The 17,431-nt window shown below is 42.3% G+C and overlaps 1 protein-coding gene across 12 annotated transcripts in view; it reads right to left on the bottom strand.

Moving 5' to 3' along the window:
• The window catches only part of LOC124622653 (protein polybromo-1), a 336,599-nt gene extending 319,446 nt beyond the window's left edge, over positions 1 to 17,153 (bottom strand). For 6 of the 12 annotated variants that reach the window (XM_047148436.1, XM_047148443.1, XM_047148442.1 and 3 more), the window contains exons 1-4: positions 16,688 to 16,993; positions 16,280 to 16,395; positions 16,081 to 16,200; positions 14,828 to 14,953 (exon numbers count right to left, since the gene is read on the bottom strand). In XM_047148436.1, the coding sequence (XP_047004392.1) occupies positions 14,828 to 14,953; positions 16,081 to 16,200; positions 16,280 to 16,390 (357 nt within the window). In that variant the 5' untranslated portion in view covers positions 16,391 to 16,395; positions 16,688 to 16,993. Of the gene's footprint in view, positions 1 to 14,827; positions 14,954 to 16,080; positions 16,201 to 16,279; positions 16,396 to 16,567; positions 16,587 to 16,687; positions 16,996 to 17,135 lie in introns of those variants that run through there. The other 6 variants (XM_047148440.1, XM_047148439.1, XR_006980668.1 and 3 more) reach the window with 5 other exon arrangements.
• Positions 17,154 to 17,431: the final 278 nt, after the last annotated feature.

A 17,431-nucleotide genomic window follows, 5' to 3' on the forward strand; every position in this document is an offset into this window, starting at 1 on the left:
GGCATAATAGCCCAGAATATTTTATTAAGTGTGACAATTCTGGCCATGAAAGTTTATGTTTTAAAAGTACGTGTACGTTTCTGACACGAGACTAAATAATGTTGTTTCTCCCCATTTTGTTAGAAGTTGATGTCCCAGGTTCAAAACATTACGAATTTGTTGTCTGTTACATTCGCATTTCAATTTATTTCTTTTTGTCACATAAGAAATAAAATTTTATCCCAAAGTTTCAGACAATCCATGTCACTTTGATTTAGTCGGCTCAGTCTATAGGAATGCCAGAACCAAGTCCAACAAAACCAATAAATGAGCCCAATAATAATAATCTTAGTTCTTCTTGCTCCAGCTATTGGTTAATTCTTACTTTAATTCTATATAAACATCACCATCACCATTAAACAAGTATGTGCACAAATTGTACTGAAAGGTCTCTCTTTCTCACAAGTGAAATGACAACATTAACAAAGTGATCTTGATCTTTTCTCATTTACTGAGCACGACTGTCATTATTGTTAATAAAACAAGGTATTTTTTTCAATAAGATCCTTTGTTCTTGTTCTGTACTCTTTGTCCAGCCAATGCCAGGTCAAGAGTGAAATGGCATTTTCATTTACAGGGAACCACTCATATCCATATACAGACTATTATTACAATAGGGTCACCAATCCGAATGGCATTTTAAAGCTTCCTTATCCGCCACCTCCCCCCACCCAGAGAGGAATCTATGTACCTCTTCTGCCTGCATCTAGTGTAACCACATTGCCAAATGTGGCGTTACATTTGTGCAACATGTATCAGAGTATTTATCTAAATAAATGCAGAAAACTGCCTAAAAACCACATCCAGGCCAACCAGGACACCAGCTCCCATCATTAATCCACACCGCAGATTCAATCGGCGGCCAATCTGATCTAATCTAATCATGTCTTCCCATGTCCTGGAAGTGGGCAGTTTAACATATTCAGCTATCCAGGCAGGTCATTAAACAATGAAATAGTTATCAAATCGAAAGTGACAGGCATGCAGATCTGATATTCTCTCTCTCTCTCTCTCTCTCTCTCTCTCTCTCTCTCTCTCTCTCTCTCTCTGTGTCTGTCTGTCTTTTTTCCAGTCGAATTTGTGTCTAATGCACAAAAGGTAAACCAACATCATAACTAGAAACTAATGTCACATTTCAAAAAGTGACCGAATATTATACACAATCTGGTTATTGTATCATTACAGAAAGAAAATTTATAATCAACAATCTGAGAGAGATTTAAGTTGCAAATATCAGCGTTACACAGAACAATGTGATTAAGATTACCGGTTGTGTGCGGTTTTGAAAACTGATTCTTTATATGACAATAGATTGTATTTGTAATTTAAACTAGATTAGATTAGATTAATACTTGTTCCATAGATCATGAATACGACACTTCGTAATGATGTGGAACGTGTCGGTTAATAAAAGATGTCTGTACAAGATATTACATTACACAAAATATTGCATGACACTAATGTTTAAGTGTTTTCTTCCCCCCCCCCCCCTAATTTATATCTAAAAATTCAGCCAATGAGTAGAAGGAGTTGTCATCTAGAAATTCTTTTAACTTATTTTTAAATGTTAGTTGGCTATCTGTCAGGCTTTTGATGCTGTTTGGTAGGTGACCAAAGACTTTTGTGGCAGCATAATTTACCCCTTTCTGTGCCAAAGTCAGATTTAACCCTGCATAGTGAAGATCATCCTTTCTCCTGGTGTTATAGCTATGCACACTGCTATTACTTTTGAACTGGGCCGGATTATTAACAACAAATTTCATAAGTGAATATATATACTGTGAGGTTACTGTGAGGATCCCTAGATCCTTAAATAGATGTCTGCAGGATGACTGTGGGTGTGCTCCAGCAATTATTCTGATTACACGTTTTTGAGCAATGAATACTTTTCTACTCAACAATGAATTACCCCAGAATATGATGCCATACGAAAGCAGTGAATGAAAGTAGGCATAGTAAGCTAATTTACTGACATTCTTATCATCAAAATTTGCAATAACCCTAATAGCATACGTAGCTGAACTCAGACGTTTCAGCAGACCATCAATGTGTTGCTTCCAGTTTAACATCTCATCAATGGACACACCTAAAAATTTTGAAAATTCTACCTTAGCTAAAGACTTCTGTTCAAAGTCTATATTTATTACTGGAGTTGTGCCATTTACTGTACGGAACTGTATGTACTGTGTTTTATCAAAATTTAAAGAGAGTCCGTTTGCTGAGAACCACTTAATAATTTTGTGAAAAACATCATTTACAATTACATCACTTGGTTCTTGGTTTTTGGATTTTATTACTATACTTGTATCATCAGCAAAAAGAACTAACTTTACATATTCATCAATGTGGAATGGTACGTCATTAACATATATCAAGAACAGTTAAGGACCTAAGACCGAACCCTGTGGGACCCCGTACTTGATAGCCCCCCAGTTTGAGGAATCAGCTGTTGTTTTAACATTACATGAACCACTTATTTCAACTTTCTGCATTCTTCCAGTTAAGTATGAATTAAACCATTTGTGCACTGCCCCCCCTCAAACCATAATGATTTAGCTTATCTAAAAGAATTCCGTGATTTACACAATCAAAGGCCTTTGAGAGATCACAAAAAATACCAATGGGTTATGTCCGGTTATTCAGAGCAATTAATATTTGATCAGTGAAAGCGTATATAGCATTTTCTGTTGAAAAGCCTTTCTGAAAACCGAACTGACATTTTGTTAGTACTTTATTGTTACAAATATGGGAGGCTACTCTTGAATACATTACTTTCTCAAAAATTTTTGATAGAGCTGTCAGAAGAGAGATTGGGCGGTAGTTATTCACATCCGACGTATCCCCCTTTTTATGCAATGGTTTTACAATGGCATATTTCAGTCTAGCGGGGAAAACACCCTGCTCCAAAGAGCTATTACATACGTGGCTGAGAATCCTACTTATCTGTGGGGAACAAGCTTTAAGTACCTTGCTGGAAATGCCATCAATTCCGTAAGAGCTTTTACTTTTCAGTGAGTTTATTATTTTACTGATTTCAGAGGGAGAGGTTGGTGGAATTACAGTTGTTTCAAACTGCACAGGTATGGCCTCTTCTATTAGTAGCCTTGCCTCTTCTAGTGAAGATCTAGATCCTATTTTCTCCACAACATTTAAAAAATGATTATTGAAAATATTTTCAATTTCTGATTGTTTGTTAGTACACTTGTCATTCAGTTTTATGGCACTAAAGTCTTCCTGTGCTCTTGGTTGCCCTGTTTCCCTTTCAATAATATTCCAAATTGCTTTAATTTTATTATGAGAGTTACTGATCTCAGACATGATACACATGCTTCTGGACTTTTTAATAACTTTTCTTAGTACCACACAATAGTTTTTATAATATTGAACAATTTCGGGGTCAGTACTCCCTCTTGCTGTTAGATACAGTTCTCTTTTACGGTTGCAAGATATTCTTATTCCTTTAGCTAGCCATGGTTTTTTATATGTTTTCTTGGAATTATGTTTGACTATTTTCTTGGGAAAACAATTTTCAAATACCCTTAAATATGTATCGTGAAATAAGTTATATTTCAAGTTTGCATCAGGTTCCTTATACACTTCATCCCAGTCTAGTTGCTGTAGGCTTTCCCTAAAGTTTGCAATATTTATATTGTTAATTGAACGCACTGCTTTGAAAGTCTGATTTGATATACTGCATGGAGCTATGTCATGTACTGTAACTAGCTGTGCACCATGGTCTGAAAGACCATTCTCAACAGGATAAGCATTTATGTCCTTAAACTTATCTTGGTCTATAAAAAAGTTATCTATTAATGTACTGCTGTTCTTTGTTATCCGAGTAGGAAAATCAATGACGGAGCTCAAATTGAAAGAACTGAGTAATACTACAAGGTCATTCTTCCTATTACACTCTTTCAGGGAGTTAACATTGAAATCCCCCACAAATGATAATTTGCTTTCCCCTGTCTGACAGATAGCACAACAAAGCATCCAAGTTTTCTAGAAATAGCTGGAAGTTCCCTGAGGGCGACCTATACACTGTTACAATTATGAAAATGCCATCATTTAGTTTAAGTTCAGTGGCACATGGTTCCATATGTTGCTCTGCACAAAATTTTTTAGTTTCTAAATTTTTTACACTGTGGAAGCTTTTGACATATATGGCAACTCCTCCTCTCACCATATTATCTCTACTTACATGTGCAGCTAATTTGTACCCACTGATGCTAACCTTTTGCATATCAGTGACAATGTGATGCTCAGACAGGCATAGTACATCTATTACATTCTCAGTTTCTATATCTCCTAAACAAAGCAGAAGCTCATCAATTTTATTCTTCAATCCCCCAATATTTTGATGAAATATACTAACATCATTTTTCACTTTACTTTTGTGAGTATCTTGAACTTTTTTAACATCTTTAGTACTTGCCTGGCTGAGTTTCCCACTGGACACTGATCTTACACTAAAAAGAGTTTCCACCATGAGATGTAGTTCCTCCCCCCCTTGAAGTTTCCTGCTATCAGCCCAGCCAGTTTACCCTTCCCTTTCTTGTTGAGGTGTAGGCCATGTCTAGTATAGTCCCACCTACAGAGTGAATCAACAGGAACCACACCAATGTGTGACCCTGCACCAGATCCAAGTAGCCGTTCCAACTCCAAATTAACTCTCTTGACAGAAGAGCTAAGAGCTCAAATGAGGTCGGTCGTGGCGCTCCAGAACCGACACAAACCCAACACTGGTATGACTCGATGTTGATGCAATCTTTGCCAGGTCACACTCTATGCTGTATCACGGATCTCTGTCAATACTGTTGCCCGGCCCACCCACAATAACCACGGAATCTTCCTTAGTAAAGCCTCTACATAGTGAACCTAATCTTCTGTAACCTGCCTCAGTCCAGCACAAAATTCTAACAAAAAAATTATCCCGGAAAATCCTAAATGCAATACAAGCAATAGAGACAGTCAAAGTAACCACTCATCATATAGTGGAAACATCGAGTGGTAAAAAACCACGTAAAGAACGAAAACAAGGGCATAGGGGAGGATGAAGCCAGCCAGCAGGAGTGAACGACCAAAGGATATGTTGCAGAGAAACATTCTTAACCAAGTAATTCAGAGGAGCAGACAACAGGTGGGAGGAGGGGAGGTGGGGAGAAAAAGGAGAAGATTTGGAACAGGGAAACAGGAAGGCTGGGAGATGATCTAATTGCATAGGTTATGAAGTAGTCACAAATGTCAAACCACCTATGCTTGACAGCATATTCTGCCACTGAGTGGTAACTCTGCTTTTGGTCACCATTGGTGGTAGCCATCTCCACGGGTCAACAGTAAATTAAACAATGTCGCTGGGCACTGAGTGTGTGTGTGTGTGTGTGTGTGTGTGTGTGTGTGTGTGTGTGGCGCGCGCGCGCGCGCGCGCGCGCGCGTGTGGCGGGGGCGGCAGGGGGCGTTCGTTTTCTACTTCTGGCAAAGGACTTCATCTAAGAGCTGAAATATTTTAGCATTCTTCTTCATTGTGCCTGTCTGCAACTCAATGACTCCTCTATGGGACGAGTAGCAATCTATACTTTCCATAGTGTTGTTGGCCATCAGAGTGACATTCATGCTCAGATAAAACACTGTGCAAAGGTTATAACAGAGATGTCATAGGACATGACTGCTTTCATAGGCAGTTTTTCCTCGGGAGTAGGATATGCCCATGAAAAAACTGAATAGGATGTACATGTGACTGGGAAGGGCGTAGCACAGATGTTGCACCAAGGTCTTACACAGGGATATGGCCCATGTGGCCCGAGGAAGGGAGTAGGTATCACACATGGGCAGAACATAATACTGTGTAGATGGTGTGGCCTGTGGAATACCACTTTCGAAGTGACAGGAAGGACTGTGGATAAGAAGACCCTCATTTATGGGTGCAATATAGGCAACAAAAGCCCTGGGAAATGATGTGGTTATATTCATGCCACAGGGCTGACTGGTAGATTAAGGATATTTGTATATATGGTACGGATCTGCTTGTGTGTTATGTTTGGAGGGTAGCACTTGTCTTTGAAGCCACTAATAAGTCCTCAGCACACAAAGGGTTGTGCCACTGTTGTAGATGCAACATCCACAAGTGACTTGACTGGATAGGAGAGACCTTTTAGCACGGAAGGGACGCAGCCATAAAAACTGTGATAAGTGTTGATGCCAGGAATGCTTTATACAAACAGTGGTTTCTAGGAAGCTACTAAACAGGTTGAGGTCAATGTCCAGGAAGGTTGCATGCTGTGCCGAAGAGAAGGTGTGGAGACAGCGGAGGAATGAAGATACAGCGTCTTGGCCCTGGGTTTAGATTATGAAGATATCAATTTAATCTGAACCAGACAAGGGATTTAGGATCTCATGTGGACAGAAAGATTTCCACTAGAGAGCCCATGCACAGGTTGGCAACAGTGCGTGTCATGAGGTTGCCAACTGCCCAGACACCATGCACCCCATACCACTCATTCTACATGCACAGTCTCTCTCCTCCACTGCTCTATTTTCCCATCCCAATCTACTCCTTCACCTTATATTTCACTTAGAAGGGGACTTCCCTGCATCAGGGCGAGCTCACCAGTGTCTCATTCTAGTCCTATTTCTTTGCTGCCCCTCCCTTTCAGCCCTCAGTCGTGTTTCTCTCCCTCCTTTATACTCTCACCCACCCAGTTCTATAAAATCCCTCTACTCAGTCTACTTGTTGGTTGGTTGGTTTGTTTAAAAGAGAGGGCAAGGGACCAAACTACGAGGTCATCGGTTCCTTGTTCCTAATAAAACAATGCCACAAGTATGAGATTAAAACAGATGAGACATACAACACAAAACAGAAAGAAAGGAAAAACCACAAGAATGAAGGAAAGGCAACAAACACTAGAAGGAACAAAAGAGGACAAGAAAACAACAGAGAGATGCTAGAAAAAGAAGAGAATAAAACAAGAAAGCAAATCACAGTGGCTGGCCGACCACGAGAATAAAAAGGAAAAGCCAGCCACTCTGCAACACATTAAAATCTCCACCCTAAAAGCACTAGGGTGGAGGACACAGACAGACAAAGGACATGTGCTAAAACGTAGATCAAATGATAAAACCTACCCTCATGAACAAAATGTAAAACTAAATCACCCAATGAGGCGTTGTCAGATAAAATGAGCGGCAACGAGTCCGTTAACCCAAGATTTCGTTGCTGGGCAGTCAAAGTGGGACAGCGTACTGGAATATGGGCCACTGTCAACCGGGCGCCACACTGACACGGAGGTGGGTCTTGATGGCGCAAGAGGTAACCGTGGGTCACCCAAGCATGGCCAATTGGGAGCCGGAAGAGAACAACTGATTCCCTGCAAGAGGCCCGCGTGGGAGACTTCCACACATTTGTAGTTTCCTTAATGACACGCAGTTAATTGTGCGTAATGTTGTGCCATTCCGTCTTCCAAAGCCGAAAAATCCTGAGGCAAGTTAGAGCGCAGGTCAGCTTCAGAGATGCCTATCTCCACAAGCGTTTTCCGCATCAAATGTTTGGCCAGCCTGTTGGCAAGTTCATTGCCTGGGATGCCGACGTGTCCTGGGGTTTACACAAACACCACTGGAAGACGGCACTGATCCAGGGCATCCATGGACTCCTGGATGGATGCCACAAAAGGATGGAGAGGGTAGCATTGGTCGATAGCTTGCAGGCTGCCCAAGGAGTCAGTACACAGAAGAAACAATTGCTCGGGGCATCAATGGATGCACTGAAGTGCATGAGATATGGCCACCAGTTCTGCAGTGAATACACTGCAGCCACCGGACCAGGGATGCTGTTCAATATGGCCTCTGTGGACAAAGGTGAAGCCAACATTACCATCAGCCATCAAGCCATCGGTGTAAACCACTTCCGAGGCCCGGAACAATTCAAGAATCGAGAGGAAGTGACAGCGGAGAGCCACAGGATTGACCGAGTCCTTAGGGCCATGCAAAAGATCCAGGTGGAATTTCAGCCTACAGCTGCACCACGGAGGTGTAAGTGAATGAACCTCGAGGAGAGATGATGAAGGGAAGGACTATCGTTCAGACAGAAGCAATCACAAGCAAACCGCAATCGTTAGCCCTGACCTGGGCCACCCTTGCGGGAGGTGAACTGACGTGGTTGGGAAAAGAAGACGGTAATTAGGATGTTCAGGAGAGCTATGAACGTGTGCAACGTAACCAACGAGCAGTTGTGCATGTCTGATCTGCAGTGGAGGGACTCCAGCCTCCACCAGTACGCCTGTCACCGGATTCTTCCTAAAAGCTCCTGTCGCTAGTCAAACTCCGCAATGGTGCAATGGGTCGAGCAAACACAATGCTGAGGGCGCTGCCGAACCACATATCACACTCCCATAGTCAAGGCGGGATTGAACAAGGGCTCTGTAGAGCTGCAGCAGCATGGTGCGATCCACATCCCAGTTGGTGCTGCTCAGGCAGCGGAGGACATTGAGGTGCTGCCAACACTTCCGTTTAAGCTGACAAAGATGAGGAAGCCAAGACAAATGAGCATCAAAAACCAGACCTAAGAATCGATATGTCTTCACAACAGTGAGTGGATCGTCATTAAGGTAAAGTGCTGGTTCCAAATGAACAGTACGATTCCGAAAGAAATGCACGACACGTGTCTTCATGGCGGAAAACTGGAAGCCATGGGCTAGAGCTGATGAATGCACTTTGTGGATGGCTCCCTGCAGGTGACGCTCAACAACTCCAGTACTGGAGCAGCAATACGAAATGCAGAAGTCATCTCCATACAGAGAAGGTGAGACGGAGGGCCCGACAGCTATTGCTAGACCGTTAATCGCCACTAAAAATAGACACACACTCAATACAGAGCCCTGTGGGACTCCATTCTCCTATATATGGATGGAACTATGGGGGGCACCAACTTGGACATGGAAAGTACAGAGTGACAGGAAGTTTTGGATAAAAAATGAGGAGTGGGTCCCGGAGACCACACATGTACAATGTGGCAAGGATATGATGTCGTCAGTCTTGTTGTATGCTTTACGTAAGTAAATAAAAGACAGCAACCAGGTGTTGGCATCTGGAAAAGGCTGTTCGGGTGGCAGACTCGAGGAACACAAGATTATCAGTTGTAGAGCGACCCTGGTGGAAGCCGCCCTGACATGACTCCAAGACCCGACCCAACCCAACCGCCAACATACCATACGTTCCAGCAGCTTACAAAGAATGTTGGCAAGGCTGATGGGCCGACAGCCATCCACATCAAGCAGGTTTTTACCGGGTTTGAGTACCAAAATGATGGTGCTCTCGCACCATTGGGATGGAAAGACGCCATCGAGACAGATCCAGCTGAAGATGATGAGGATATGTCGCTTTGTAGTCAGCTGAGAGATGTTTCACCTGGCTGTGGATCCGATAAGGCCTAGCAGCTGTGTCGAGGCAATGTGTAAGGGCACTGAGTAGCTCCCACTCTGTAAATGGGGCATTATATGGTTCACTGTGATGTGTAGTGAACGAGAGGACTTTCCCTTCCAGCCGCTGTTTGAGAGTGTGAAAGGCTGGGGGTAATTCTCCGACGCAGAGGCTCGAGCAAAGTGCTCGGCAATCATGTTTGCGTCGGTAGATAACACGCCATTTATGGTAACACCAGGAACGCCTGTTGAGGTCTGGTACCCGAGAAGATGTTCGATCTTTGCCCAGACTTGGGAAGGTGATATATGGCACCCAATGGTCAAGACGTATCTCGACCAACACTCCTGCTTCCGTCATTTGCTAAGTTGGCGAACGTGGGCACTGAGCCGTTTAAAGGCTACGAGGTTCTACAGGGAAGGGTGCCACTTATGCCGCTGTAGAGCTCACCAACGCTCCTTAATTGCTTCAGCAACTTCCGGCGACCCCAAGGGACTGCCTTACGCCGGAGGCACCCTAAAGAGCGAGGGATCACATTTTATGCCGCAGAAACAATTGTTGTATCCACCTGCTCAACCATCACATCGATGTTACGTGTGGGGGAGATTCAATGATAACAGCAGAGGTGAAAGTTTCCCAGTCCACCTTGTTTAAAGCCCACCTGGGCAGGCGTCTGTGGCCCTGATGCCGGGGCAGTGACAGGAAGATGGAGAAGTGGTCACTACTTCACAAATCGTCATGTGCTCTCCAGTGGATAGATGGGAGAAGTCCTGGGCTACAAAGTGATAAATCAATGGCCAAGTAACTACCATGAGCCACACTGAAATGTGTGGCGGCCCCAGTATTCAAGAGGCAGAGGTCAAACTGAGTTTCGACATCCTTGCCTTGGCCAGTAAGCACAGTGCCGCCCCACAAGGGGTTACGGGCATTAGAATCTCCCAAAAGTAGGAAAAGACTAGGGAGCTGATCAATCAGTGCAGCTAATACATCCAGGGGTACTGCACCATCTGGAGGAAGACACACATTGCAGAGAGTAATTTCCTGTGTCGCCCTTATTCTGACAGCCACAGCTTCAAGACGGGTTTGAAGGGGCACATTGTCACTACAAACTGAGTTTAGGACGTAAATGCAAACTCCACCTGACACTCGATTATAGTCGCTATGGTTCCTGTAATATCCCTTGTAGCCACGGAGGGCAGGGGTCCGCATTGCCAGGAACCAGGTTTCCTGGAGCGCAATGCAGATAGGAGGTGTAAAGTTTTAACAGTTGCCGTAGCTCAGCCAGGTGGTGGAAAAAACCGCCGCAATTCGACTGGAGGGTGATGACATGTGAGACTGGAAAGGCATGGAACATACAATGAGGCAGATTACACGTCAGAGTCATTTGCTGCCACCGACTTATTGCCTGAGCAGTCTATATCTATTGTGTCTGAGGGTCTGCCAAGATCTAGGTCCTCATCGGGCGTCAGAATCTCCACCCCAGCCTCAGATGCAGAGCTTGTAGTGTCATCTTTGCCAGTAGCAGAAACCTGGGAAGACTTACGCTTCTCCAGCTTAGAAGTGGGGACGGACATCCCCAAAGGTTTGGGGGAGGGGGAGGGGGACGAGGAGGGGGGGGCTGGTTTGCTCCTGAAGTAGGTGGTGCGGGAGCAACAGGGAGGCAAATGCCCCCCACCAGCAAGGGGATAGGTGTAGTCTTCCGGCTCTGAGAAGTGACTGGGGATGGCAGAGCTGATGGTGCCAGAACTGTTGTAGAAGCAACGTAAGACGATGTCACACGTAGAGGATGCAGGCATTCAAATTTTCTCTTAGCCTCAGTGTAGGTCAGTCAGTCCAGGGTCTTGTACTCCATGATTTTCCTTTCTTTCTGGAGAATCCTGCAGTCTGGCGAGCAAGGCAAATTGTGCTCTCCGCAGTTGACACAGATGGGAGGAGGGCACATGGAGTATTGGGATGTGATGGGCGTCCGCAATCTAGACATGTGATGCTGGAAGTACAGCGGGAAGACATATGGCTGAGATTCCAGCACTTAAAGCACCTCATCGGGGGAAGGATATAGGGCTTTACATCACAACGGTAGACCATCACCTTGACATTCTCGGGGCAATGTACCACCCTCGATGTCCAAGATGAAGGCACCGGTGGCAACCTGATTATCCTTTGGACCCTGGTGGACAAACAGGTTAAAATGTACACCTTGCCGCTCCAAACTGGAGCATAGCTCATCGCCAGACTGCAATAGAAAGTCCCTGTGAAATATGATACCCTGGACCATATTTAAGCTCTTATGGGGCGTAATGGTTACAGAAATATCCCCCAGCTTGTCACAAGCGAGTAACTCCCGTGACTGGACAGAGGATGCTGTTTTGATCAAGACTGACCCAGATCTCATTTTGGACAATCCCTCCACCTCCACCAACTTGTCCTCTAAATGCTCAACAAAAAACTGAGGCTTCATCGTCATGAAAGATTCCCCATCAGCTCTCGAACCCTCCCAAGGTGTGGCCAGCGAGGGGAACAATTTGGGGTCGTACTTCTGTGCATTGAATTGAGCCCGTGAACACTTAGAGACTGCTGGTGTTTCACTACCAGCAAGAGATGATGGACTACGCTTCATCCCCTCTCATCCGCCCTGATGCCACCCACTCCGAACAGGAATCCTCCCCACAGGCGCCACCCAGCCGCAGCAAAGGCCACCTGGCAGGATGGCCATTGCCAGGAGTCCCGATGCCCCAGGGGGATAAGCACCTACCCCCCTGGCGGGAGTTAACAGTGCAGGCATCAGCAGAGCGATCCCTGTGTGGTCAGGGGGGCTACAACGAACAGGGTACATGGCAGCCCCACCACAATGGATTGGCTACCGAGCTGGATAACAGGTGCAAAGAAGTCCATGGTCATCGTCGACGCAGGAAGCAACACTGCATAGTGCATGACGGAAAACCCGCCCAGGAAGGTGTCCTCGCCAAGAGATGGAGAATGAGCAGGACTGAAAGGCGACAACGAGAAAGTGGGCTAAAGATCTCAATGCACAAGGGACACGATGCACCGCGTAAGGTGCCCTTCCCCAATTGGCTTGCACTTCGAGAGAATTTTGAAGGATGGAGGTCAAACCCTACAGGGGACCATCACATAAAGACAGAAACACGTGAAAGTTGTTTTAGTGGCCTCTTACAACAGGCAGGAATACCTCGGGCCTATTCTTACCCCCGGACCCGCAGGGGACTCACTCTACTTGTAGCACCAGGAAAATTTAGTTCGCACGGCCAAATTAGCAGTGCATGTGAATACATGTGTCAATGTGTTGATGTATGTTTTGTACTGGTCAACTCTGATTAAGGTCATAATCTAAAAGCTGAAGAACTTCTACAATCTTTATTTACTTACTCACTTATAGACTGCTCAATGTTTCGAGATTCCAAAAAGAAAAGTCATTACTTAATGTATTTATAAAACATCTTATTTTGTAGTTACCATGCCCTAACTAACTTACTTACTAAAAACCAAACCAAAATACAGCAGATAAGTAAAATGTCCATTTTCCCCAGTGCTTGGACATTATTCACAAAAGCAATAATCAGAAATCACAAGAGATCTATTCAAAAAATTCCCGAACATTCGTAATTCCATGCCAATGATACATCAGAGTGAAATGCTACTGGCATCCCTGCATACACCTGTGTTTATATGTGTAGCTGCTGGGAGTTTCATTGTTGTATGTCTGTTAATTACTGTTCAGCACTCTATAGAGTAGAACATTGTGTCACACGGTCTGCAAATTTTGAGATGGCAGAGTTAGGAGCAATGGGTATACATTAAATTTTGCATGAAACCTTTACAGAGATGCACCACATGATGCAGGAAGCCTGCAGTGATGAGTGCTTACTGCCATACTCATGTTACGAATGGTTCGCACAGTTTAAAAATGGCCGTATGTAAGGTAAAGGTAACCCTTGTTCAGGACACTCTTCAAGGTCTACTGACGACTAACATCAGGGACATCAACAAAATCGTGCATGCCAATCAAAGACTGACTGTTAGAGAGATTGCAGAAGAATGTTACATTTCAGTTTGATCACCTCATGAACTCCTGTCACAACATCACAGAATGCATCGTGTTGCCATCAAGTTCATGCCACAGCTCATGAAAAAAGACCAGAAAGATCTTCGCCTCTCAATTTGAGAAAAGTTTTTGGATCACGCAAAAAAAAAGAACGAGATGTTCTATAAGAGAATCATGACCAGTGATGAGACATGGGTCTATAGTTATGATACTGAGATCAAGGTTCAATCTTCACAGTGAATCGGGAAAGGTTCTCCAAGGGGAGGGGGGTAAGGATCATCATGTCAGGTGAAATATCAAAGCCATGCTAATAGTTTTCTTTGACTTTGAAGGATTAGTTCATCATGAATTTGTGCCACATGGACAAACTGTTAATTAATGGTACTTTCGACTATCAGGATGTGTTGCGATGCCTGTGAGAAAATGTGAGAAGGAAACAGCCTGAAATGTGGTAAAACAATTCACGGCTATCACGCCACATTAATGCAACTGCATATTCACCTCTGTTGTTGCACGACTATTGCACAAAACACAGAATCACCGTGCTGCCTCATCCTCCATACTGTCCAGGCCTGGCCCCTGCAGACTTTTTTTCTTTATTTATTGTCAAAGTTGGAAACACCACTGAAATAGCAAAGGTCTGGAACAACAGACAAGATAAGGGAAAATCTGCAGACAACACTTTACACGATCCTACAAGAGGCGTATCAAGACTGCGTCCAGAACTGGAAACTGCATTGGGGGCGACGTACCAATTGTGGAGGAGAATGTTTTGAAAGAGACCATGCACAATAAGTAAAGGTAAGCGTAGAATAATTTTGTGAACAAAGTTTCGGAATTTGTTGAACAGACCTCATAAAACATTGAATTTCAAATCACAGGATTCTTACAAAACTAGAAAGCAACATCAAAAATTAATATACCGAATTAAGAAAAAAATGATTGTCTGCAATCAACTATTACACTGAATGCCTCAATTGAAATATTTTTTGTACCACCTGACAAGTCAATCACGGCAAACAAGATTATCATTAAATATGGTGCACAAAGTTATTCTTTTACCCCATTTAGGTTCCTTGCAAATGTCAGTGTTTCTCTTGACCTTTTTTTTATTAATCATTTACCCTTCACTTCTTTGAAAATTTCTAAATATTTACTGCCTCCTTAGAATTTGAATGAGGAACTGTGGTTGGTTGGAGTTCAGAAATTAATTACTTTTCACAAATTCATAGCCATGATTCTCAGTGAGTGTGGTAAGTTCAGCATATATTTTAATTTTCAGCAACTAATTGAGAAAGATAGCATTTGATTAGCCCTAAGTACCTTATAGAAAGCCTTTGCATTGTTGACCATGAGCTGAATGTCTGCCGTTAAATCATCCACATCTTCATATTCATCAGTTTTTAGCTTCTGCTGAACTTTCAGCAAGTCAATAGGATTAGTGACAACCTAAAACACACAATATATTCTGTTAATAAAATACAAACATTATATTTTTTTTTACAAGTATATGTTCCTTATGCAACACAATAACCTGTTGCCACATCAACATCAGTTAAATTCTTCGTAACTAGCAGAATGAAGACAAAAAAGAAACCTTTCTCTTATATATTCCAAAAACCCTTTCCTCCACCAACAAAACTGAATCTACCTATACCTCTCACTTTTTTTTAAAAAAAAAAGTACAAACCAAATCCAATATGGATATGTGCCCCAGAAACAGAATTACAGTTATTCTCATGACATCATATCCAATGGCTTCAGCTTCTCACACCCAAATTTGTCATGTTGCAACCAACAAAGACCTCAAGCTATGCTAGAGGTCAGTCTTGTCACCACAATCAAAATTCCAAAAACTGTATAGAAGGATCAGCTCACATCAAAAGTACCAAAGATTTAGACCTCCTAACGTCAGATATTGATTTTTTTAAAATGTTTATAGTATGGACTCTAAGAGTAAAAAAAGGTACTGAACTTCGTACTCTTTCAACGCACAAATCTTTTTCAAATTTCAAAAAAAGAATATTGCTAACTTTTCTGAAAGTGCTATGAAACCAATTGAAGCAAAGTACTTCTCAAAAATACATTTCCTTGAAATATACGTTTGTTAATCCTAGATCATAAACCTGGTAAGATGTTTAGGTAGTGTAACTCACCAGAAATGTAAACAGTAGTGTAAGAATGCCTAATGAACATTTGCATTGTTGTTAAAAATGTTTTAAGCACTCCTTTATGATGTAGAAAATAAAAATAAATTGAATATAAACAGAGCAGAAAACACATACTTGAACTTTTATGAAAAAAGTTTAGGAGATGAAATGACTTTATGACCGAAAATTTTAAGGTAATAGAGGCTCCTAAAACTCAACTGTGATACCTTGAGTGTATGGACTTTTATGGAAGATTATTGGGTATTACTGAAACTATTCTAGTGTTCCATAGCTCATGGGCAATTTGGACATACCGAATATTTAAAACATCATATTAGGACATAATAGTACTGTCAGACATGATCGTTTTCCACTTACATCAGTACTGTAATACTTTAATATTCAAATTCATAGTGATCAACTAACCTCATAATAACCTGGTTCCTGCCTTCTTTTAGGAACCCTAATAAATGCATCGCACAAAAGTGTGCCATCATCCTTCTTATGATTCCTTATTGTGTCATACAGTTGATGACATATCTCCGCCTAAGCGTAAATGAAGAAAAAATAAGTTTAGTAATCAACAGAAAAAGCACAAAACTGAAGTACCAATAATAACACAAACCGGATCTAATTTCTTCCGTTTTCTATGCGGTTCGTGAGATGCTGGCTCTTGATCCCCATCGTCGTCCTGCCCTCGGCTTTGGACGGATGAGGTACGTCTCCGTTTGCTCATTTGATCTGAGGATAAGAAACATGCTGTATAATTTTCGTTCATATTCTGGGATATTTTCACCAACAACGTTTTTGCTCACATACTCATAACCAAATAAACACACAATGGTTTTACTATGACCTACTACTACGTGATTTCAAACCACACTCCACTTTCAATCAACAAGCTACGACTTACAACACCTCCTATATTCAAAATATTGGTCGTTACCACATAAAAAGCTGCAAAAGATTGCCTAGACAAATAGCAGACTGTGTGTACAAATATATTTACAATGGCCTGAACCACAGATGATACCTTTATACACAAAAAAATTATAGCACTCAGATGGCGATAATGTTTTCTTGTATTATACTCGATTATCTATTTTGCAACATCGCTAAATTCTCATCAGTACAGCCCACATTCGATTATAACAACACGCAACAAGCCCTGTGTTCTCATTTCCGCCATTGTGCCACAAACAAACGCTTTAATACAATTATTAATTGACATCAACAATGCGAAACTAATGTGTATCTCTACAAAGGCTTTTCTTTTGGTGTCTTCAGAAGGTCTAGCCTAATACAGTTTCATTTTCGAATTTTAATAAAACGATTTTCAAATTTTGTTGGTGATTTATTGTCTTTGACTACAGTAATAATACATGTTAAACATTTAGCTAGATACATCTTTGCAGTCGAAATACTTAGGAACTACCGCCACAAAAAAACGACTGCAAATCAATTATGGTGTTCAGCCTTACATTTAGTGTAGGCATTATGCAGATCAGACAATGAGCAACATACGTGCACACTGGCGACAAACACTAATAGACAATGTCAGCAGCACTAATACCACTTTCTTTGCGTTGCTGCTTTCCAGCAGTATTCCGTGACAATGTTATATCGAAACTTGCCTACTAGTACCGCGAGCACTTCTTGAAACAAAGAAAAACGTATATATGCACTCACGATTAAAACTTTTCTGGGTGTTGTACTACGTCCTTGTATAAAATACGCTTTAAATTGAGAAATCTAAGTTTCGGCTATATTACAATCG

This window comes from Schistocerca americana, chromosome 7 (genome assembly GCF_021461395.2).
Source record: "Schistocerca americana isolate TAMUIC-IGC-003095 chromosome 7, iqSchAmer2.1, whole genome shotgun sequence".
In the NCBI taxonomy this organism is placed as follows: Eukaryota; Metazoa; Arthropoda; class Insecta; order Orthoptera; family Acrididae; genus Schistocerca; species Schistocerca americana.